Genomic DNA, 26,788 nt, shown 5'->3' on the forward strand with positions numbered 1-26,788 from the left:
TCTCATTTGGGGGTATTATGTAAATATTACTTAAAGTGACTATGTTTGGTCACATTTGTATTAGATTATTTCAATCCATTCGTTTATAAAATGGGTTGGTCAAGTCAGAGTTTTAGAAGCAAGAACATATAATATAGCCCAGGTGAATAAAGTGAGTATTTGTTTGATAACATCAAGTCTGGGGAGTCGTTATATTTATCAATCATTATTTAAACCAAAGCTAAATACAATAACACATTTTTGACAATTTCCTTATGATAATCGTGTTTGTCTTCATTACTAAACCATGGCTTTAGAGGGAAAGGAAAATAAATTATTGTAATTTGTCACCAGTCTGCTCTTCATGTTGACCATATTCTATCAAACTTGTTGTATAGGGAGATTTTAAGGAGGTTTATCCATGCAGGATGATTTGGGGGAACAACTTATATGATACCCTAGGCACCAGTCCTCTGCTGCCCCTAATGTTTGTGTAATGTAGCAAAGTAAAGATATATACACAATGTGAAGTAAATCAAAGTCCTTAATCTTAAAATGTATTTTGCAGACTATCCTATTACAGATTGTAATAACGCTTCTAATCCTCCATCACTTAAAAAACCTAGTACTTTTAACCCCACAATTGATAATCCTGCTATTGTAACCTTTGAAAACGTTATTCGGAAAGAGGTTCAAAAAATATGGGATATAAGGGGTGCCCGCTCTTATGAGCCTAACCTTACTAGAAAGGAAAAAGAGGCACTACATTCCCTTACTAATAATCCCTTAATTATAATTAGACCTGCCGATAAAGGGGGAGCAATCGTGGTAATGAATAAAATTCAATATTTGGAGGAAGCGTATAAACAACTATCTGTACTAGAACATTATGAAGCAATTTCTATAGACCCTGTTTTGTCCATTAAACATGAGGTAGATCATTTGGTTACTGAAGCATGGGAACAGGGCGTAATTAATAAATCCACTAAAGATTTTCTCATTACTGACCATCCGCGTACACCAATTCTACATTTACTTCCCAAGATTCACAAATCCCTAGTAGATCCACCAGGACGCCCGATCATTTCTGGGATTGGTTCTGTATTAGAACCGCTATCAAAGTTGGTTGATGAATATTTGCAACCCATAGTATGTTGTATACCAACTTGTTTACGTGATACCACTGATCTACTTAGACAATTGAATAATTTAATCTTGCCCAATCAAGATTTACACCTCTGTAGCATAGACATACAGAGCCTATACACCTCTATTCCCCAGAATGAAGGATTACAGTGTGTAGAGGCTTCCCTGTTAGAAACTAACATAGAACATCATTTAATGTTCTTTCTGCTGGACTGCCTTGCATTGGTGTTACAAAAAAACTATTTTAGATTTGAGGATAAATACTATTGGCAACGCCAAGGCACGTCTATGGGTGCGTCCGTAGCTCCTTCCCTTGCCAATATTTTCGTACACCATTTGGAACAAAAAATTTTTCTAAAGGGTCCCTATAATAAATACATCTTTAAGTATTGGCGCTATGTGGACGACATTCTTATTTTATGGCAGGGCTCTGAAGAGGATTTTAATAACATGCTATCTTCAGTTAACCTATGCCACCCTACCATAAAGTTTACGGGAGAATGGTCCAGCACTTCATTAAATTTCTTGGACGTTAAATTTAGGATTAGCGACAATGTCATTACCTCTGAAATGTATTCAAAACCTACAGATCGCAATACCCTTTTGCTCCACACGAGCTACCATAATCCACGTATTTTGAATGCTATACCAAAGAGTCAGTATCTACGTGCACGCCGCATAGCAACTACTAACACTGAGTATAAGAAGGCGGCTGATTCTCTTACACATAAATTTGTTAAACGTGGTTATCAGGTTTCTAAATTGCGTTCAATACAGAATGACATTGATAAAATGGATCGACAGGCATTGTTGAAACAGTCTAATAATAAACGACAAAAGTCTGATCGAATCCCTTTTGTGTCCAAATATGGCAGACAGAGTAAACAAATTGAAAATCTTGTCCAAAAATATTGGCCCATTCTACAACAGGACCCTAAGTACGGTGCCCTCTTTAAGTCCAGTCCCATATTCAGCTATACAAGAGGTCGTAACTTCAGAGATATTCTCTGTCCCTCTGATATTGCCCCACAAAAAAAGGACAAATTATTTTGGGGTCCTCCGAAAAGAGGAACATTTGCTTGTTTGAATTGCATTTGTTGCTCCGCTATTATTAGAGGGGATACAGTCAACCACCCTACTAAAGGGACGTCTTCATAATTTCTCTACTTGTGAAACAAAAAATGTAGTTTATATGCTGAAATGCCCCTGTGGAATGGCATACATTGGACAAACTTGCCGAGCGGTTAAAGAACGCATTAAGGAACACAGGGGCAATATTAGAAATTTTAAAGCAGGTACTCAATCTGATACACCTGTATCAAGGCATTTTGCCTCGCTGGGACATAACCATATGCAATTAAAATGGCTAGTTTTGGAAAACATTACATTGCCAAAAAGAGGTGGCAATTTACAGAAATTATTGCTTCAACAAGAGGCTAAATGGATTAAAAAAATGAATACTTTGCTACCTATGGGTCTAAATGACCATTGGAGCTTAACACCGTTCCTATAATCCATTTTAATACAATTTTCTCTTTTCAGATTTTGAAAACTTACGTTTTCCACACAAGGGTAAGAGCTATTGCCTTGTATTTAAAGTTGGGCAGGGACAGCATATATATTGTTATTATGTAAGGCTGCATGCGTCTGAGGGTAAGTAGGCCCTGTGTGGGCAGTTCTTACTCCTTATATCAAGTTTCTATTGGTTTTAATCATTTTAAAACGGTTTTTACTGTTTATATATGGATATGCACTTTATATATTTTAATCACAGTCTAAATGTTATGTTCTTTAACTTTCAGGATCCTTTTCAGAGTCAACCGGTATCTGTATGACATTTTGCAACGTTATATATTTATATTGACACTAACACAGTGCATCTTATTTCTGTGCCTAATTGATACTTAGTTAGGTGCCAGGTGGAAGTGGGTGTGTTTTTACTCCACTGTGTGGCTTTATATGTTGTATGCTTTTCACTTGTGTTCACACTTGAGAAAGGACACATGCTGTCCGAAACATGTTGTGTGGCTAATAAATAGCACATTAGCAGGAATCCTGTAGTTGCGTCCTTCTTTCCACACCTCTGGATAAACTATATCGTATGTTTGTGTAATGTGTTCTGCAACCTTGGCCCAGAAATACTGAATTATGAGGTAAGTGGAGACCATATGAAAAATGAGCTGAGGCTTGTTTGCATTTGGGGAAAATTGTCTATCTACAAAAATAATAACTCAAATTTTCATAATTTAAAATCTTATTTAATCCAACATTCTGTTTGCTGGGCTAATTAATTCCTTTTGTTCGCCCCATGAAACCATCTCAGTAGCTCCTTGAGCACTGAGTTTTAACTTTAGCTTGTGCATTTACATTATTTCCACATCTGTATCTGTTTCAGTTAGATTATAATCATTGTGGAACAGTTAAATATTCTCCATTGGTATGCTCATTAATTTCATGAGAGTTCAAAATGTTAATCTGTAAAGCAATTGATACTGTATATGTGTTTGTATACTATCATCATTCTGTCCTGCATATACCAGTTCCCTAGCATTTTATGTACATTAATGACATACAAATACAATGTTTACAAATTATAATTGGACAATATTTGTCCATGTTATTTTGTTAAATATAGTAAGCAGCAAAATGTTTACATTTTAGTATTGGATGAGCAGTTGCTGGGACCATGCGGCCTCGGGGCGTCACGCTATGAAATCCAGCCCTGCGGATGAGAAGTAATGTGAAAAAGAAGAATAATTCACAGCAGTAAAACACATCTCATTTTTGTGCAGATTTCACTACATTCTAGGAATAGATAACAAATGAGATTATTTCAAAATAATAATGACATCTCCAGTTAATTTAAATACCATATGTTAGATAAGAAAGGCAATTTTAATAAGAAATAGAAAGTGCACATTTTCACAACTCACTTCCATGATATTAATTGTCATGTACCAGATTGATAGTGATTACAATCAAATATAAAGGCAACACGTGGGGGGTTTAACAAACCCTATGAATCTATCTATCTATCTATCTATCATCTATCTATCTATAATGAAGCTTGCTTTTTGTGAATAACCGTACTCGCTCGTTCTAATAGGCACTACTATAGTAATGCAGCACTGCTGCACAGAAAACTGTTTGTACATCTGTTACTGGCAGAACAACCCGCATGTTGGAGTAGTGCAGGAAACCAATTCTAATCAGCACAGAGATACAAGGACCCTTTGGTTTTTCCATTAGATAATTTCTTATTGACTCTCTGGGATACATTGCCAAAGTGTTTCTGTTGGTAAATACAACAGAGGTATCAAGCCTCTATATTAAGGAAAGGTGGAGGTGGAAACATTATATATATATATATATATACATATATATATATATATATATATATATATATATATATATATATACATACAAATATCTACTTACCATGTTTATATTATATAACAATCTATAGTTTCTGCTAAAATAAAGCAACACTTTTAGACTATTGCTCTTTTTTTTTATCTTTTAGCAGCAACTGCATGCATAATCCTCATGAAATAATTTGATGATCCTCTTAATTACCCCCCTTCAGGAAAACTTACATAGAAAGCCACATGGAAGCTATCACTATTCTCAGATATAGAAAATTTACACATTTCTTTCTTCATCTTTTAAAAAAAAGTGCTAACCCTTAGGCTTAAGAGTAACTGCCTGTCTAATTCTGCTTCTTATGGGAAAATGCTTGTTAAATATTCTGTTAATCACATCTAATTTATTCCAGACTCTTTTTGTATTTGTGACACTCCAACTGGAGGTGTGAGAAATCTCCCATGGCACTACAACTTGTAAAACAGATGTGTGTGTGTGTGCAGCAATGTGCGATGGCCTTTAAGTGGGGCTGAGATGACTACTGGGACGTGCCAACATAATTGTTTTGCTATCAAAAAATTCTGCAAGGCAATGTCTTAATGTTACAAAACATGCAAATCAGTTTAAAATAGAATTGTTTAAATGGCATTAAATGGCATTTCTATTTTATAGCACTTGATAGTAGATGCCATCTGTGTGTTATATATATACAGTTTACAGTATATATATCAACAGGAAGGATGCCAGTACTCACGTAAAAAATCAATCAGTGCCTGGGTGCAGTTCCATAAGAGAAGCCTAACCCGAAAGAAGGTCCTCACTCACAGGACTTAAAAAGTTGAGCACTGCATTTAGTAATGACTGACGTTTCAGCTAGCCTAGCAAAGTCTAGTCTAGCAAAGTGAACAAATATGTAGCAAACAACCTACTAACCCCTAGTGGCGGGAAAAGTCATCTGTGACATCATGGCATATCTCAGGTCTCAGGTATACAAGAAATACAAAATATAAAGAGAAAAATAGCGGAGATAGATACTATGTAAAAAAATAACAGTGTAAAAAGTTTTTGTCCAACACTTTTTTCAGTTCAGTTTGTTTCAGATAGTTCCCCTGAAATAAAGAGGTTTTACAATTACTTTCTATTTTCTATTTGTGACCATTTTTCTAACACTGAAGTGTAAGTCTAATTTTTCACCTAAAGCTGCTCTGGGAGGGGGGGTCGCCGACTCTCTAAATTGTTCTAAATTGTTACATTTAGTTAATACATTTCTTAACATTGTCCCTGCTGAGCAGAATTCCTGAGTTTCATTAAAGGCAGCTGTTAGAATTGATACAATAGTTGCTAATACTCCAGAGATGCTGCTGAGAAATGTATCAACTAAATGTTGCAAAATTGCAACAGTATAGAGTCTGCACCTGAATTACTGAGTTGCCAGATCCCCAGAGACAGAAACATTAAACTTTAAACTTAGATTTTGGAAAAAACGGCAAACAATTAAAAATGGAAAGCAATAAAAAATAGGAGTACTTTTGCAATATGTGAAGGACTGAGGGGTTGAGAATTCCTCTCCCTTAAAGGAACAGTTCAGTGTGAAAATAAAAACTGGGTAAATGGATAGGCTGTGCAAAATAAAAAATGTTTCTAATATAGTTAGTTAGCCAAAAATGTAATGTATAAAGACTGGAGTGAACAGATGTCTAATAAAACATCCAGAATCCAACTTCCTGCTTTTCAGCTCTATAACTCTGAGCTAGTCAGCGATTTGAAGGGGGGCCACATGGTACATTTCTGTTCAGTGAGTTTGTAATTGATCCTCAGCATTCAGCTCAGATTCAAAAGCAACAGATATGACCCATGTGGCCCCCCCCTCAAGTCTCTGATTGGTTACTGCCTGGTAGCCAGGATAACCAGTCAGAGTAAACCAAGAGAGCTGAAAAGCAGGAAGTACTGTTCTAACTGACATGTTATACATCAAATCACTCCATCCTTTATACATTACATATTTGGCTAACTAACTATATTAGAAACATCTTTTATTTTGCACAGCCTATCTATTTACCCAGTTTTTATTTTTACACTGAACTATTCCTTTAACATTACGTAGGTGCCCCCCCTATAAGGACTATTTTTTTACACACTGATATGTAGTGTGCTGTCCTTTATATGCAGGTATTTTCTTTTTCTGTTTCCTGTTTTATTTATTAGTTAGTCCTTCACCTGACACCTGAGATGTGCCATGACATCACGGATGACTTTTCCCGTCACTTGGAATTTATTAGGCTGTTTTCTACAAAAAGGCGAGACTGCTAGCGAAATGTCACTACTTAATAAATACACTAGTCCTGTGAGTGTGTGTGTGTGTATATATATATATATATATATATATATATATATATATATATATATATATATATATATATATACACCAATTTTTCTCAGACCAGCACTCAATGTTATAAAAGTCAATAATTTTATTGTTACATAGTATCAATGCCCGACGTTTCGGTCCCTGTTGGGGGACCTTGAAAAAGGTCCCGACAGGGACCGAAACGTCTGGCATTGATACGATGTAACAATAAAAATTATTGACTTTTTATTGACTTTTATAACAGGGAGTGCTGGTCTGAGAATAATTGGTGTGCTGGTCTGAGAATAATTGGTGTATACATAATTACCGTGCACCCCTCCCTTTGCTGAAATTATTTGCCTTGGAGTGCGGATACTCATCTGGAAGTATAAATATATATATATATATATATATATATATATATATATATATATATATATATATATATATATATATATATATATATATATATAATTTTCAAAATGCTGTTGCACTCTAGGGACTTTTGCAGTAAAAAAAACTTTATTAGAATCGACGTTTTGACCCTCAATGGGGTCTTTATCAAGATAGCATTATGGACTTTATATATAAATACAATATATATTAGTAGCATCCAAAATCTGATTACTCACAGGCATAGAATTAACTGTTGTATTCACTCATTACTGCATGCCTTTACTGTAACCAATTACATTATCTCCAAATTTTCTATTTTTCCCAAGATTTTATATATATATTTGTACTTTTGCTTGGTAGATTAGATCCAGATATAATACAGCTGTAAATTAAGGATATAGTCACTTTAAATCATGTCAATTAAAGCTCTTAATTTAAAATGAGAAGAATTGAATTATTCATTCTGAAAGAGGAAATTTAGCATATGGAAAAAGGCTGGTAATATATTTTGCATGAAATAAAATGTCCTTAGGCTCATCAAGAGAAGCAAGCTGAAATGTGTGTATGGTTTAATTTTATAATATATTATATAATATATAATATCAGCAAATGTATCATAAACTATTCCACAAATATGTTATATATAATTACATTTTGTTTTTAAAAAATATGATACTATATTTGGGTACCCTTTAACCTTGGCAAGCTTCCTTAATTTGACATAGCATCACCTCTTTTTCTGTGGCATGTGGTATAGTTGTTATTATGTTTTCTTTAGGAAAGCACTGCCTTTACATCATATATGGTTCTTCGTATGGTTTCTTTTTATAGTTTCTGTTTTCCCTGCAGTACAATTTGACCACTGGACTGTTGACAGATCTAAACACTGTGCCTTGAATGTACATGCTTTTCTGATCCCTAAGACAACTACCTAAAATATAAACAGATAAGTCTTCAAGTTTCCTCCTTGTGACTATCAAGTGATGCGAGAGCTATAAAAAGCATCTCAAGAAGGAGAGGTCTAAAAGTCTTTCTTGTATGATATACACACAAAGATGGAAAGGGTGGAGGGTTGAATCTTTCATACTGTACAAGTTTTTTATTTGAGGAACATGTACAGGGGAATGTAATAAAAGTCGCAAAGAGCAAAACAATTCGCACCAATAAGACTAAAAATCCACATCTTGCAATGTAATATTGTTCCTTAAACTGTTATTGCATTGCGAATTTTAATTGCGCATTGCGAATTTTAATTGCGCACTCATAAGAAGTGCTTGAAGGTGTCGTAATCTTTTGGAGCAAACATAACGACTTTTTCAGTAAGAAGTTTTATTACATTGACTGCGCATTGGCGCAAACTATAAAATTCGCAAACGGTCTTCCAATGTCGGAAGTGGTCGCTAAACAGTTTCCGGGCTGGCAAAAGCTATATTAACGAAGCAAAATTTGTATCGCGCAAAGGCATAACTTTTCGCATTGCGAATAGTTTTTCCGTTAGCGATTTTGATTACATTCCCCCTTACATGTCTTTGATTAGACATTTTGCTGGAAGGAGCTATTCTACCTGGAAGGAGTCAGTCACCTCACTCTTTTACTTAGCTACTCTATATTGTACAAGATATTGCTGAAGAACCCTTAACAGAAATAATCTAAACAAATTTACAAAATCAAAACAAAGTACAGAGACAGGGAAATGTTTTGGAAAAGTCACTCTGCTACATGTTACTTTTACATTCAATTGAATAATAGGTTATTTTAGTATGAAACAAAGGCCCTATTCATAAAACAAATGTTCTCTTATTACTGTTCACTTCAACTTCATTTTCAGTTGACTCTTTTAGAGACTATATAGGCATACTCTTTTTTTCAAACAACCATGAAACTGTAATTTTAAAATGGTTCATTTGTGAAAAGAGGAAATTAGACATTTTAAAAAAAGTTTTAGCAATTATAATGAAAAAAGTTTTCTACTTCCTCACCGAAAGTTTGAAATAAATAATGAGTTTTTCTTCCGATATCTACAAAGTCCCCACTCCACAGTTCTAACATATAAACACTGGATAGATGCCTTATATTATTTTAATAAAAAAAATCCTCATTTTAACTGGTGCTGCTGGGCAATATTTTTCTTAATAATCAATAAAATCAATAATTTCTTCATATTAGTAAAAAAGAAATGAGAGGGGAAAAAACATCAAATGTATTCATATGTTAGCCACAATATTTTTCTTAACACCTAGCGACTTGGATAAATTGTAGGAATATTTATATAGGAGTAAATATTTATATTTTGTATCTGGTAAATTTTATCTACAAAATAATTTTCCCATTTGCACATTTTTTATTCTTTGTACTGAAATTCTTTGGAATTAATCATTTCATAAGGGAACATATGTAGCCACACAGGGTTCTAAAGAAATGAGTAAACCAGTCACAAAACTTTGAATATTAAACTTTGGAGAACATCTGTTGAGGCAGTGAAAATGCGAAAAGTTAATGTTATTTGCATCTACGTCAAGCCGGGAGCAAAAGCAAAAATAATTTAAGTGTGAAGTTAATCATTTAGCAACATGCAAAATAGATGTTAACGTCAAATGCGTGCAAAAGAGAAAGTGATATTATTAGCTGAGACAGCTCTAATCAGATTGCGAGCACTAGAATTCATTAAAAACTTTAAGAAAATAAAGGAGTGGTCTCAGTACCAGCTGTCCAACTTTTTGGGACCAATGTCTTTGTTTTCTTAATTGTGGCGAGTTTCTTCATTTTATTCCATTACAATTGATTATCTTGTCATGAAGACAGCAGTCTATACTGTATATATCTGTGCTAGTAACGGCAGGCACAGGCTGACCCCTCTGCCAGGTATCCAATAATCTGCACTGAATGTGGCATGGACACACGCCATGTGATTCAGCTTTCTATGAGAATGATCAAATACCATTATTCCTTTTGTATGGGCTGTGCAAAGCAAATAGGATTGGTGACTTTTCACTTCAAGTTGAAATAGTTAATGTTGATAAATTCGTAATATTACACCATCATACCCTAGATGTCTGGCGGTACATCAATCATGGAACATTTAAGAAGAAATAATAGAAGCAATTTACACTGTAAAGTGAAGGGCACTTAACTCATCTTCTATCCGACATGTTTTTTTTGACACACTTTGTAGCTAATAAATGGGTAACGTGAAAAACATGTAAAAAATTAACATGCTCAGATGGTTGGGAAATGAGTTCAAAATTGACCAAACTGAATGACCAAATCTGAGGCATGTATAAGGATTATGTGGCAAAATAAAAACAATGTTCCTTAGGTATTTGCACATCGTTGCCATAGAAAATAGTCTAATTTCAATCCCAAAAAAACAACTATCTACATAGAATATATATATATATATATATATATATATATATATATATATATATATATATATATATGTATTTGTTTTCCAACAATTTCATAAATTATAATGGGGGTTGCTTATATTTGGAGAAATCTGAGCTCCAGTTCTTTACATATTTATTGAAACTGTGATCCAACTGAAAAATTCAGAGATAAATAAGGCTTAACGGAATCCTCTTTCATACTTGTTATAGTGAAGTGAATGATATGTAGTGCAGATTATGCACACATCAACAACTTTTAGTATTCTACACTCTATAGATATATCCATAAATAGTCCACATTAACAAAAAAATAATTATAAACAATCTTAAAGGATATTTATTTTATTTTAATGTGAACTGTGTTTTTTTTCTCCAACATTCTCCACATCTTAAAACAATTCATGAATTTTTCTTCTATGGTTGTTAAAATATAGAGCAGTTCAGAATCCAAACACCCTTGACTTAAGTGCAATATTCACTTGCAATTATAAGCTATAATAAATTATTTTTTTTACCTTTCATTATCTAACAGTATTTCTATGCTGTAGAGGTCAAATGGAGATCAGTGCCAATATTAAGTACTAATTTCATGCTGTTCTTATCAGTGAGTTTGTATACAGAATGAAATTGTTTATTTGGTTTCTCCTTCTTACTGAATATTTAATTGGAATGAATAAAACTCTATGGTAAATTGAAATTTATTTTTTACAGGTCTTCAGCCACAAAATACCTAATCAACAAGATTGCTGAATCAACTTTGGGCATAAACCATGAAGTGAGAAATTAAAATGTAATATTTTAATCATGCAAATGGGTTTAGGTCCTGGAACAGGCACAAGCAGAATTGAATTTATTGTTGACATTTCAAGCAACAACAATAGAATCAGAGGAGGTCCTACAGTTTGACACCAGTTTTAATATACTCTACTATAATTGTGAAGCCAGTATATGGGCATGTGTATCAGATTACATTGCCACATTCTTGCTCATAAACAAGATTTTGGAATAATGCAAGGCTTGTCTTGGTAACAGTGTTCACAAAATGTTGCCTGACTGCTTGCTAAGATCGTGAATTCCAAGACTGAATGAAACAAGAATTAAATAATTTATACAGTGCCAATAAAGTTTATTTTGCCTTACTAGCACAATAAAAAAAAGGATTTGGAATTAGTCAAGGTTACAGGTCCCCTTTAAAATAATGTTCTCTCTATTTATTAACACAGAATTAGTTTTCAGTCATTCTTATGAATATTGTTAGATGTTCAATGATTTGAGTCACTGCATTGTCTTTTCTGGTTATCTATCCAGTTTTATGCCTTTACATGTAAGACGTAGCTGTAAGTCACTGAATACTGGAGTATGGCTCAGCCTTTGTCTCCAGGTTAACTTCTTCTATAACAACTAAAAAATTGCACAGCTTATCTGCTGCTATCTTTATGCTCTGTTTGGCGTGAATGACTGTCGACATAAGTGCATAGCAGCTCATTTATATAACTGTAAATTGTAGTAGTGTTTCTGAAACAAAAACAAACAAAGCAAAACATGTTTACCAGTGCATGTTAATAGTCCACTATAGTAAAAGCATACACAACCCTGTTTCCTTAAATGAAAGGTGTACCCTTCTGAAACCCTTGCTTTGCTTCACCCAAATGTTCCTGGGCCTCAGAAAGAAACATTCCCCATCCTATTTTCTTAAGAGTAAAAGCATGGTAGAACTTGTAGTCTATAGTGATGGGCCAATTTGCGCCGTTTCGCTTCGCCGAAAAATTTGTGAATTTAGTGCGAAATTCGCAAAACGACGCCGGTGAATTTTCGCGAATTTATTCACTGGCGGCGAATCACGCAAATTCGCCGCAAATTCACGCCTGCCGAATAAATTCGCCCATCACTAGTAGTCTAGCAATATTGGGGAGTATTATTAAAGCAATATTGCTCAATAATACCAAAATAATAATACCATTATAGTGCCCCGTTTGAAAATTAATCTATTTTGGTTTGTGAAAGCCCCAAATGACTCCAAATGAAGTCACTTAACACAAAATACTAGATGCTGATATGTTTTAAACAATATCTTTAAGTTCTTCTTCAACCATTTAAAGGGTATAATCTAAAAGGTAATTAAAACCTTATTGATTTTCTTTTCTTTTTACTGAAGATAAGGATGGATTGCCCACAGATAGTCTTTTAGTAGTACATTATATGTTCACAGAAGGTGCACTATACATAGATCCAATGAATGAATGATCTTCTTTTAGATTCTGAAAAAACTAATAGTTGCCTTAGACATATTATAAGAACTGAGTTCATTAAAAAGGACACTGCTTGAAAAAGAAGAAGCAAGCAGACAACCACCAACAAGATGGTCAGACCTCAAGTCATAAAAAATGTCAATGAGAAGCCTGCGAATGCGAATTCCTTCAGAAGAAATTCTGGAGAAATAATAATAAACTATTGGTATGTGATATTGCTTTCTACTGTGACACATATTATTGTCCAGAAAGTTATATTTAACTAAAGCTTAAATAAGAAAAATACCAGACATGAGTAGCCTGTTTTCCATGTAGAAATATACATTAATTACACATGTGCATTCCACTAAATTTATTTCAAAGGGCAACAGCTGTGAGCTGTGACATAATACCTTGAGTCTTTATTTTAATCATCAATATATCAATGGAAAACGAATATTCAAAATTGTCTTAAGTTATTTTTTCTTGAAAAGAGTTTTTAAAGAGAAGAGAATTAGGTTTGATTATGGTTCATAATTTGGTACAGGTATGGCATCCATTATCCGGAAACCCATTTTCCAGAAAGCTCCGAATTACAGGAAGGCCATCACCCATCAATTTTAAGCAAATAATTCAATGGTTTTTTTCTCTGCAATAATAAAACAGTGTATTGGACTTTATTCCAACAAAGATATAAATAATTCTATTATTACTCCAGAAATAAGTGGTACAAGATACTACACCATCAAAGTCTCAAAGTGAATGTATAAATCCATCATATGACTGAAAATATACTTCAAAATAAATATTTTACTAATAAAGATAAAAAGTGATAATTGATGTAATAGTGACATTGTACTGCATGCATTACTAATTAAGCAGCAACGGGGGAATGTAATAAAAATCGCTAATGGAAAAACTATTCGCAATGCGAAAAGTTATGCCTTTTTGCGAACAAATTTTGCTTTGTGCGAATTTAATATAGCTTTTGCGAGCCTGGAAACTGTTTAGCGACTACTTCCGACAGTGAAAGACCGTTTGCGAATTTTTATAGTTTGAGCCAATGCGCAGTCAATGTAATAAAACTTCTTACTGAAAAAGTCGTTATGTTTGCTCCAAAAGATTACGACACCTTCAAGCACTTCTAATGAGTGCGCAATTAAAATTCGCAATGCGCAATTAAAATTCGCAATGCAGTAACAGTTTAAGGAACAATATTACATTGCGAGATGTGGATTTTTAGTCTTATTGGTGCGAATTGTTTTGCTCTTTGCGACTTTTATTACATTCCCCTGTAAGAGTTTAAATCAATATACTTAGCTCTATTCAAAGTCCAAAAGAGCTATGTAGCAAAACATATTAGTTTAGCAGGAATGTTTCTCGTTATTCATTCTTTGTAAGAGTTAAATTAAATTCACATAAAAGATATAAATACTTGGGCTTGATGATGCATTCCCTGCAGGAACAAATCCAATCCTCTATACCAGGGGCCCCCAAACAGTAGCTTACTTTTTCATGCTTTGTACTTGTTATTGTCTATAGCAGCTTTGATGTGTTTTAATTCTTATTCTTATAGCAGTGGTGGGTCTATTTTTACAGAGTAGAGTACAGCATGTACTATTTGTTTCATTTGCAGTATATTCATAATGTATTATTAACAATCACTTTTGTGCTTTTTCATTTATTTTCTTACCAAATATTGTAAATGTCAGAAATGATAAGTATTATTTTTATGTACTCCCTTATATATCAGTATATATATATATATACTCTTTTGTTGTCCACACTCACTTTTCTATGAGCACATATACTTCGGGATGCTGTGTTATGGTTGAAATGTACACATCTGCAGAGGTTGCATGCACACGGTATTTATTTTTGTACTGAATAAATGGAGAAAGAAATACGATCAGTATACAGTACATATATGTTATATTCCTACAGTTGATTTGATGCACCTTGATGAATATTATTTATAAATATATATATATTTTTTTAACCAGAATAATTATTTATGTAGTGTTGCTGGGCTGGCCATGAAAAGTGACATGCCAGTCCTATTCCCTATGACTCTTAATACTAATTAATGCTTATTCTAGCCTTAAGCTCAATTTTAGGAGAGCTAGTTGTTTAGAAACAGCTGCTTTAGAAAAAGAAGCTGCGTTTCCACCTAATATACTTTACCAATTCCTTTCAGATTACAGGATACATAGCATACTCACAAAACATAACAAGCCTATTTTTTGCAGGTTCTCCGCCATAGCTCTTGAACATTGATTAGCATTTAAATATGAAAACAGGCATGTCAGATCTTTAAATTGTTTTAGTTTTGTTAAAACAAACCTGTCTTTGCGGCTGAATCAGTAGCAGCCTTGTTTTGGCGTTTCATATTTTATCTTTATTCCTGCAGAAAAAGTATTTTCTATTACTTGACACTGGAAGCTCTGGAGACATCTGATTGTGCTGGATAGTAAATGCAATATGGGAAACAAACTGAATATGATATTTGGACTTCTGAGAATAAATAAAATCTTTTCTTAAAAAAAAACCACGTAGGGCCCCAATTCATAGAGATTCTTAGATTAATAAAAATAATGGTTTCAATTATGTTCTACAGGATTCCCATCTCCAGCTTTGAGAATTTTGACTCTTATCCTTAGTGACGGATTACTTTGAGACTAATCTTTTATGAAAGATTTATTTGGCTAAAACCAAAAATTCTGAAGTTTGGTGTGTCTCTAATTGACATCCACATGAAATATTCTTTACAGCATCTACTGCTCTACATGTTCATGTACAAAGAATGAATGTTGAAAATACACCTTCCATTGAATTATACGGAAGCTTGCCAGGTTAAAGATGCCAAATTTTTTCATTTAAATGTTCAAGATTTTTTTCAATTTATAAATCTTAAAAACTAAAGAAAAAATATTCATCCTTATATTAGAAACAGTATACAATTTTGAAGAGACTGTTTATAATATAAGGATTTGCAGACTGTTTTGCTACTTTTTGTTACATCACTAACTAATGGACTTTCACCTGGAGAGAACTATTTGAAACATTTTTGGAAACATTTTTTTCTAACCTAATGGAGACACATGGGACTTTTTTCCTTTTTTTCAAGTATGGGGTCTTCTGCCCTCCTTCCAGGAATAGACTTCTCCTTTTTCGTAATCCCTTGTGTCCCGACGAAATTTCTTTAGCATGTTCTGTAATATGTCCTACTGCATTTTGTCTATGCTGAGTTGTAGCTCTTTCAGTTTTCCAGGCCTTTTTTCCTTACATTCAAAACAATTGTGCCATTAGTCTAACACCTACTGTATATGCAACTGATGTTAGTGATAGTAGATAGACGTAGTAGATCAGCTCTTCAGTTTTGGACTAGATGATAAACTATATTAAATAATTATTTTGTCACTGTGGTATTCTGTTCAAACACAACATGTTAATGTTCAGTCACCTGCTATGAAAGCAATGATCAATATGACCCTAACCCGCCTGCTCCTAACCTGAGCCCAACTCGACCTGGCTAGTCACTTATATACCTGTGTCCGACCCATCCCATCTCTGACGTCACTTAAATGGAGGCTTACAAATAGATGCTGCTAAAGGAAGAAGACAGGCAGTGTAAAGTTGCATCAGAAGATGGCGTAAGCGAGAGCTCAAACCGAGGTGCAAATCCAGTGAGATTGTTGGCCTGAACCCACCAAATCCATGGGTAAACCCATTGGTCCTACACATATTACTAGACTGTGAAACATAAAAAGACTGCAACTGATCTCTCATTCTGCCACTGAAGCCAGTGTTCCTTTTTATGATATTGTTATAATCATATAATAATCATGCAGAACGTTTGCCAGTAGTTTTTTCAATGTAAGACTAAATAAAACATGTACCCTAGAAAAATTACAAATTATTGAGATATAAAGATATTAGTGTTAAACTACAGAAAAAACACTTTCATTATGCCAGTTATTTTAAAAAGTATTCAAAACAGAATAACATTTACATAAAATAACTATGGCCTGCATAACAGCCACTGAAAGATTATCACTTGTATAATACAATAAATGAAATTAAAATTTTTTATGTAAAACAGTGTAACAGCAAACAATGAAAACTTTAAAAGTTTCAGTGCATTGCAGTATTGGAATTAAATAGTTTAGCCAACTTTTTGGCTAATTATTTTTTATCCAGGTGAGAGTCGAATGTCACCTTTTTTCAAACATCTCTGTTAAAACTATATTGCAAAAAAAGGATCAATAATTAGATCAGAGCTTCATTTTAACAAGATTAGAATAATCACATTAATTAGCAATACATGTTATTTCTTGAAAAGACTCAAAGAAAATGGATATGCTTTATACTTAAATGTATTACTTTATTTTTGTCTATATGGGTATAGTTTATTCAGCACTGGATGTTTTATGAGTCAACAACTGGAAAGTGTGATGGCTTATGTAATACTGCCTCTCCCATGGTAATGTGAAATTAAAGATAAGTGAAATGTTTTTGCAAGTTTCGTAAGAAGAATGCTGCACCATATATATATCAGAAAAATCACTAGTGGTTTTCTCATTCCTTACAGAAATATCCTTCATAGCCTCAAATAAATCACCCCCCCCATTTAGTATGGAGATGCAGTATACTAAGAAACTATTTGGAGGCATAGATAGATGTACATTTGTTTTGTTTTGTTTTGTATTGCTGCTGCATTGTCCATCAAAGCAAGTTGGCCACACATTTTAAGATTTGTGATTTTTGAGGTCACCTAAAGAGCGGGATCTTTTCTTTGATATGCCTACCTAAGGGGAATACAGTCCATTGGAGAGAGCATCGAAGAGCCAATGTGGTCCATGATCACGCCTGCTGATCAACATCCAACACATAGATATTTGTTGGGTAGGCCCATGAGAGGGTCCCAATCACGCTGCTGAATTGGTCTAAAGGAGCCCGAATCAGCAGGTAAAATCTACCCATCTATGGCCACCTTTAATTAACATATGGGGTTACTTACTTATTTGGAGAAAACTTTTCTCTTGTTATTGTTCATGTTCTAGTTTGTGCAAAATAAACTGAACCATGAAAAATAAACTTTTTTTTAATAATGCACTGCAGCCCTAGCTATGTAAGATATCACAGGAATTTGAAACCTTGAACCACACAGTAGTGGAAATTTGTTGTGTGGGCATATGCAACATAGCACATACCTTCTATTGTGTACTGTGCAACACTTTAATTATAACAACAGTAAGGATTTAGGATACTGAATTTAAAACATCAATGAAGAAAAAAGTAGTTGAGCAGGCAGATTTCTCGTTTATTTAACATTAAAATGTTATTTTCAACCCAAATGTTTCATTTTTTTACAACTTTGAAATTTTTCCCACTCTTTGCTCTTTTAACAAGGCCTAAAAATTCACATTTTTTTGAAATCATATTATTTCCTGTGGGAGGATGAAGTACTTGTTTTGGTCAAAATGAGAGAAGAATTCAATCATGCATGAATTAATTATATCAATTCTTTTGTGAAAGATGTTGAAATGGATTTCAGCAATATTTCACATTTTTGTTTTGACCAAAGCAACAACAATTTTGACATCACTTTGACTTTCCTAGAAGCTTTTTGAAGCTTTATAAAATTCCATTTGCAACATAAACTAGCAAAGTAATTTTTTACTATTTTTATTATTAGTAGTAACAGTAGTTGTATCATTAAGTGCCATTAGGTCAGTTTCAACTCTTGGCAACCATATGGATAGTGTTTCACTAGAATATATTCTGTTTGGGTTTTCAGGTTTCTCAATGGGATGGTTATGACCGTTGAGTCTATCCATTTTCCTCCCAGTCATCCCCTTCCTATTTTTATTGCATTTTTTTTCAAACATAATTGTATTTTTATTGGATCTTCTCATATGTAAAAAGTTAGACTGCTTTAGTATTTTTTCGGTCATCAAGTAGTCGAAAAGGCTTCACTTGGTCAAATATCTATCTATCTGTTTGTTTCTTTTCTTTGCTCTCCACTGTATCCACAAAAGTATTTGCTAACAACATAGTGTTAATATTTTCCTTTACTGATTCTTCACTGTCTAGATTTTCTGAATTCTGATCTATGCTGTCATAGGCACTTCAGTATAATTGACAGTCCTTACTTAGTCTTTCATCTTTGCTCCACCAAGTGCCAGTCCATGTTGTACAACTTGACTAGTGGATCCTTTGCTATTAGGAAGGATTGCTATTACTACAGAAAAGGAAGATGTCTACAGATTAAATGACTCCACTGTCAGCTGTAAAATTGGCTGTTGGCCCTGACTGTTACTACTTTATGGCTTTATAAATATAATCCTATCTTACTGAAATTCGTATTTATTTCATCTGGTTATTGCTTTGCTTGACTGTGTCTTTAGAATCTTTTTTAGTTTGGGAAATAAAGAGCAACATCACATTTAGCATATTCCTGAAATAAATAAATAAATACACATTTCAGTGCACCACATGACCCTGAGCAGGCCATTTGTTTAGTTACAGAAAAGGATGTGCATCGTTTTACCTTTTTATTGCTCATTACAATACATGAAAATCTATTCAAATGTAATCACGGTCTAAATGGCAGCATGCTAATGTTTTAAGCAAGAAATCAGAAGACCTTAAGTAAGAGAAAGAATTAGGTTATGAGTAAGGCATTTCAAGGAAAAAATAAGCTGTTAATAATATGCTTTACATTTAACATTTATAGAACGTGGTTTAAAATTAAGTAAACATACGGTAACAGCACAGATCATTCTGCACATTTATCTGTGCATTTTTGTTAACATAACTGGAACTGGAAGCAGCCATGATGGACTCAAATATCAAACATCAAATTGGGGAATCCTGAAAGATCGAAAAAGTTTTCAACCAATTGGCATAAATTCACACTCAAAAAGACAGTACCATTGTCATGTTCTCAGAAAAGGGTTTGTTCTCAGAACCTTGCCTTATATGGAAGTACTGGCAGAGAAAAACTGGAAGAAAAAATTCTGCTTTTCCAAGCTCCCCCCCTGGACCCCCCTTTGAGTTGTAAAAGCTGCGTGAGGTGGTTTAGGACTTGAATCACCCCCCAGAGCAAACAACATTGTAAAGGTTTTTTTGCAAAGATTAATAAAAACATACTACTTATCTTAATAGAGACAGAATTGATTTTGGACAAACTAATATAGTGATCAAGGAAGAAGAATATTTGATGCCAAACTTGGATTGGGAGATGTCCTTGTATTTTTAAGGGACAGTATACCTCCTAGTTTGACTTGAATTCAGTGAATACATAATGGACTCCTTCTTACAGAACAATCACAACAAAGGGTGTAAACATAAGTTCATTATTCAGGGTGTACTGGTAATATTATTTACTTTGTAGGAACCTAACCTGTAATCGTTTCTATTTTCCTGTTTAGCTACACAGAAAGAAACAAAACAAAAAAAAAACAGATTACGATAGGTGTTTGCATAGTTTTATTGTAGACTTTAATCAAACTTAGTTTTATTGTAGACTTTAATCAAACTTAACAGCATATTCCTGTTGTTGCTATGTCAGGAGTCTCCAATTACCTACACTGTTCAGCTATTCACAATACAAATAAGAACCAGTGCAATCATAGCCTGAGGCTGCCCCTGGTAACACATAGAGCAGGATTTCTGTATTTTGCAGCAAAAATTTATCTATTTTAGCATATTACTAGTATAGACTATGTCCCTTTATGCCACACCCCTTTTAATGTGGCCAGCCAGCCTAAGAGAGCAGTAGACAGGCAAGACTAATCAACTAAGCAAAATTTTAACATAACTAAAGAAACTGAATAAACTGATACAGAGTAAAGGATTACATTATTGTAGTTCCTCTGCAAAAAAGATTGTAGGCTACTTCCTATAGTTTGTATTGAATTGAGTTTTTCTTCAGTAGATTTACTAACTTTTTTTAAACATGGTGCATATAGGTTTCTGGATGGATCATTGCAAATGAGTACTAAGCACTACCACTGATAGTATCCTACAATGCTTTCCAAATATAGGTTTCCACAAGGCTTACAAATATATCTATGAGAGAGAATATAAGAATTTACCCCAAAACATACACTAACTGTTCTTAATTCTAGACCTCCAAGTAATCATTTGTAATAGGACAAATATCTCCAGCATGGTAGATGTTAAATTACAATTTAGCAAAAAAACCTTTATTGCAACTGTTCCTGAGCTGGATTGTGAAGGTAGATGAGATAGGTTTAATTTCTGTAGACACTGCCCCTTGACAAAAAAGGAGGCAAAAAGCTGTGACAATGCTCATCACAGCAGCCCCAGCAGCATGAATGCTGAGACATCTAGTTTAATCACATGCAACAATATTATGTTGTATTACAAAAAAAAAATCAGGTACCTAATTCACAAAGGAAGTCCATAATAACCAATTATGGTTTGAATTCTGTAGGAGGCTATCATTATCATTGGGAATTACTGTGTCTGAATAGCTGTGGTGTGCACATGTAAGGAACAGCTTCATGAATGGCATAACTGATTAAAACCAAATTAGGCCATAGGCAACATAGTGATTTGGGCACCTTCTTCAATACAGTGATGGTCTTTTTCCTTGTGTTAGGCTCCTACAGTACAGTAGCAGAAAGCCAAGCTTACATACATACTGTGTATAAAAGTTGTGACTTGGTTCTTCTAGCACAGGTTGGTTTCACTGGAATTCATAGGACCCTAGGGAGCCTCCAGCATAAAAAATGTATGTTCAGCAGTGATGTACAACTACAGATCGTATGACATCATGGAACGCATCAGTATTTAATGATGTCAAACTACAGATATTTCACATAGTCTCTTATCTTAGAAAAAAAGTTCTTCTGATACCTTGATTTTCTTGCCTTTATTTAAAGAATTTTTTATCTAAACTGATTTAACAACATAAAGGAACCTATTAAAATACATTTTTTTAAAAAAAAATTACATCCATAATGCACCATAAAGTTAGTGTACACGCTGTGCACATTACAAGATTATTCATTAGTTTAAGATCTATAATACAAATATCTGTTACACAGAGGGGAAAAAACTTCTGGGTCCTGAAAGTTGTAATTCTTTATTTGATATCACTCTCCCAGAGAGACACAAAGACTTACTGAGTGCTTACTGAGGAACTAGAGGGCATCTGTAACTAAGAAATACCAGACCCCTAACACCACATACAATTGTGTTCCCATGTGAACACACCGTACATGGTCAGATAACATTAAAATTCAAATCCCACTTAATTCTGTTCATTTGGGGAAGTGAGTAAGATAGTTTAAACGGTTCCTTATTAATCTGTAGGAAACATTCCATTCTCTATGCTGAGGCTAAATGCGAAAGGCAGGTTTATGGGATTCAAGACGCCTACACATATTTCCTTTCCCTGTGATATGCATTTTATGACCACTGTGACAGGTGCAGTCGACAAACATGTAATATAGCTTAAACACACATTAGCTTACTCACTACAGTCAGTGCCAAAAGAACATTTTCCATTACCATAAATGCTATTTAAGAGGGTATTACAAATGTTTATGCTATAAGAACAATCATATACAGCAATTGTGTTTGTTACATGATATAATTGCCTACAACAACAATATTGTTTGTGTGCTTACAATTTTAAAGTCTTATCATAAAGTTACTGGTGATGCCATGCAAATATTGCCATAGACACAGAAGAGGTATTTGCTCCAGTAAAAGCTCTATTTTCTATGGTTAAAATGGAAAGAAGACCAAGCAGTAAAACACTTGGTTAGTCAACAGGCAGAACTGAAGGGGATTTCAATGCAGGTCAAATTTTATACATTTAAGTTCACTTTTTTTTTTAATTCATCTACTTTTGTGTAAAAAAAACTGTATTACATCAGTTGTGGCTGTGACTTTAAAAATAAAAAAAAATGAAGACTGGCACAGCAGTGCCAAGATCATTAGGTAAAAAGATCAAATTAATAATCTCTTTATAAGCAGCAAGTGAATGGGCAGTAACTTCTAAGGGTTATTAAAGTTTCTCTATAGAACATTCAGCAGCCAGTGTGAGGAGTGTATACAGAATTTTTAAGATGATTAAAATAGTTAGCAATCTTAAAAAGACATGAACATTATAAATATAAATATGATAATAACAGAAATCATCATAATGTGCTTCCCAGGTTAGGTATGTATATGTGTATATATTTGGATATAACGGTATAGTGTGTATCCTCTGCTATCAGTTTAGCTTTGAGCAAATGAGTTCAAATACATTGATAAACTCTTCATCAATGTGGCACACACATTGTACTTCACTGCACTACACAACAAGCACATTAATAACCTTGCCTATCATTTAGGTTTCACCATTAACTCCCTTATTTGCATGAGGTCAGCTAATAAAATGCACTTGAATGATTTTACAGCATATTTAATCCTTGTTACTGTGCAGCGAAATCTACAAACAAGAAAAAAGATTTGCCGGCACTAAAACTGCAGGTTACCAAGACAACAATAGGAATCTTCTTGCAAAGCTGTGCATTTGAAATTTGAAAAGTGCATTGCCCTTATTAGAAAGTAATTAGACTTGCAGAGAAGAATGTATGTTATTAGCTAGACTCAAAGCAGATATCTGTAAGGTAATAAGGTAGAGGGTACTGACCTGGATTGCAGACAAGTGACAGAAGGCAGAGGGAAGTAGAAGGCTGTGAGGTGGAGGAAGGTTTTGCCAGAAGATGCTGTCCAGCAGCCACAGATGTTTCTGGGTTAGTGAGCAGGATACACTCTCAAGTTGCGCTCTACAGACACTTCCCAGCTCTGAGCTGCAGAGGGAGCAGGTGCCTTTTTTTCTTTCTGAAAAGCCAGTCATCCAGATATAGGCTGGCAGTGAGGGGGAGCCTAGCACCACCACGTTTTCACCCTCCCTTCTGTTATTGTTTTGGTGCTAGTTGTGCTGATGAGCAAGTGCACGTCATGGATTGTGAATAAAGAAGGTTGGGAGGGGTGGTTCGTATTTATACCTCCTCTTCACTCACTAGCACTTAGCAGCTGCTGATTGTGCTCCAATAAAAGTTCAGTTTTCCATGGTTTAAAGGGGAAGAAGACTACCAATATACTGATAAAATGCTCTGTCGGTCAACAGGCAGAACTGAAGGGGATTCAATGCAGTCTACATTCTTGAAGTACACGTTTTTCAATTCACTCAAGTTTTGGTGGAAAAAAATGATATTACAGTACATCCGTTGCTCCTGTGACTTTAAAATATTTTTCCATTCAATGAACTGACACAGCAGTGCCAAGATCATCAGGTAAGGAGATCAAACAGATAATAACAGAGACTTTCCAAGCAGCAAGTGAATGGGCAGTAACATTTTAAAAAGACATCAACAATATAAATAATTATAATAACAGAGATCATTTTGATGTGCTTCAATGGTTGGGTTTGTGCATGTGTATGTATGAATATATATTTGTTTATCACTGTATAGTGTGTTTCATATGCTGCTATCAGTTTAGCTTTGAGCAAATGAGCTCAAATACATTTATAAACTCTCTATCAATGTTGCACACACAGAGAACTGTACTTCACTGTACTTCACAGCAACACATTAACAGACTTGCCTATGACTTAGGTTTCACCATTAACTCCCCTCTTTGCCTGAGCTCACCTAATAAAATGCACTTAAATGATTTTACAGCATATTTAATCCTTGTTACTGTGCAGCAAAAACTACAAACAAGAGAAAGAGGTCCCAGCACTAAAACTGTAGGTTGTCAAGACAACAATAGGAATCTTATTGCAAAAGCTGTTCATTTGAAATGAAAAAAAGTGCATTAGCCTTATTGGCAAGTAATTAGAACTGCAGAGAAGAATGTATATGTTTAGCTAGACTGAAAGCAGATTTCTGTAAGGTGATAAGGCAGAGGGTACTGACCTGGATTGCAGGCAAGTGACAGAAGACAAGAGGGAAGCAGAAATCTGCAAGAGGAGGAGGAGGAAGGCTTTGCCAGATGATGATATCCAGCAGCCACATATGTTCTGTCTCTGGGTTAGTGGGCAGTAGCAATCTAAAGACACTTCCCAGCTCTGAGCTGCAGAGGGAGCAGGTGCCTTTTCTCTTTCTGAGTAGACAGTCACCCAGATATAGGCTAGCAGTGAAGGGTAGCCTAGCTCCACTATGTTTTCACCCTCTATCCTGTTATTGTTGTGGTGCTAGTTGTGCTGATAAACAAGTGGATTGTGCGTAAAGCAGGTTGAGATGAGTGGTGCGTATTTATACTCACTCGCCGGGCACTGAATGATGCTGTGTTTGCATCTGGAACACTGAACCACAGATCGCCTACCTATCCGCTCTTTGCTGGATTTAATAGTATGTTTCATTGCTTCCCAAACTGCAAGAATGTTGAATAGCAAATACTATTGACATAAGAGTATGATTTGTATTAGCAACAGCAACTAATAAATGCTAATCTGAGCTGAGGCAGAGATGAGAAATGAACAGTTACACAACATGATTTGGTTTAGAATTGAATTGAAAAAAGTGCTGGAAGGTGAACAACCCCTTTAATGTTTATTTTTGGATTCAGGAGCTGGAACAGAATCTGCAGAGGAGCTGAAAGTTAAACAGGAGCTGAAAAAATGCTGAACTGTGTGATGGAGAGCAGACAGTCAAGGCGTGCAGCTGGACACTCACAGGGATTCAGGGATGATCCTTCCCCATCATGGGGCTGGATTCAATTCAGTGAGAAAGAAAAACATATCTCAAGGTTTATCGCATGAAAACTCTCTAGGAAAATACTAGAACTAAATTTGGAGAAACGTTTTTTCTCCTCGAATTGAATCTCCTCAGAAACAAATCTACTCTACTGCGGGCAACTAATCTCCCCGAACTGCCTTCCCACCTGCAATAATACGAATCATCAGCAGGATCGCTTCAGATTTCCGAAGTCGACCCAAGATTCCTAGTGAGGCAACTTGGGGTGACCGGAAATCTGAAACGATCATACCGGCGACTAAACTCCCCGTCTGCCACCACCCAAAGTTAAATAATATTGGGGATTTAATGAGAAGAGATGTGATAAGGGTTGTTCGTACTGTATAGGTAACCACCCTGCAGGTGATTGTGCAAAAAGAAAAAATAAGCAATAGCCATAAGTAATTCCTTTCAAAGCAATACTGACAAGGGCGTTAACCCCAATTAGGATAAAAAGATTCCCTGGTTAAACAAGTTTTCAAACTGTAGAAAGTTTTTGTTGAAGGTTTTAAGATCCCAGTTCAAACCCCAGCAAGTGGGACAAATATAAGAATAATAAAAAATAAAATAAAATCTTCATATGACAACCCAGTAAAAACAAAGTGCTACTTGATATGATAATTTAACCTTTTAAGACCCTTCAAGAAGATTTGATTTTATCCTGATTAGGACGGAGTAGAACCCATGAATGAGACAGACACATTTAGACGTATTTAGCATTTATCCTACCCAAAAGATAGTTCAGTAAATAATGGTATTGACAAGGAACAATGGTCTACCCAGTATCATCTGGTATCAGTCATTTGACCAAGCATTTAAGGTAGTGAAATCCGGAAGGCTAAATGCAAAGTTGCCTTGGCTAGGTTTAAAGCTTTCTGGCTGCTTTCATTAAACACAGAAAGTTTTAAATGTACTGGATGCTTTTTTCAAGAGAAATATTTTATGCAGAGTTATTTTTTTCCTTTGGTTTGTGCAGTATGTTGTGGGTGTTTCAGCATGTTCATAGACTGGTGTTTGGAAACAAAGTCAGGCCACTGTGGTATAGCACAATACTTGGATGATTTTCTGGTAGTAGGCCCAGAATCGTCAGTAGTAAGCAGGATGCTTAATTTGGAGGCTGCTCTTACAACTCTTCATGCAGTGCACCCTCAAGTGGAGACAGAGAGA

At 34.6% G+C, this 26,788-nt stretch overlaps 1 protein-coding gene across 3 annotated transcripts in view; it reads right to left on the reverse strand.

Moving 5' to 3' along the window:
* npffr2.L (neuropeptide FF receptor 2 L homeolog) overlaps nt 1-24,903 on the reverse strand; it is a 73,807-nt gene extending 48,904 nt beyond the window's left edge. The window contains exons 1-2 of one of the 3 annotated variants that reach the window (XM_041591053.1): nt 23,530-23,977; nt 3,780-3,847 (exon numbers count right to left, since the gene is read on the reverse strand). In XM_041591053.1, coding sequence (XP_041446987.1) covers nt 3,780-3,781 — 2 coding nt within the window. In that variant the 5' untranslated portion in view covers nt 3,782-3,847; nt 23,530-23,977. Of the gene's footprint in view, nt 1-3,779; nt 3,848-23,529; nt 23,978-24,802 lie in introns of those variants that run through there. The other 2 variants (XM_041591057.1, XM_018252530.2) reach the window with 2 other exon arrangements.
* Nucleotides 24,904-26,788: the final 1,885 nt, after the last annotated feature.

This window comes from Xenopus laevis, chromosome 1L (assembly GCF_017654675.1).
Source record: "Xenopus laevis strain J_2021 chromosome 1L, Xenopus_laevis_v10.1, whole genome shotgun sequence".
Lineage (NCBI taxonomy): Eukaryota > Metazoa > Chordata > Amphibia > Anura > Pipidae > Xenopus > Xenopus laevis.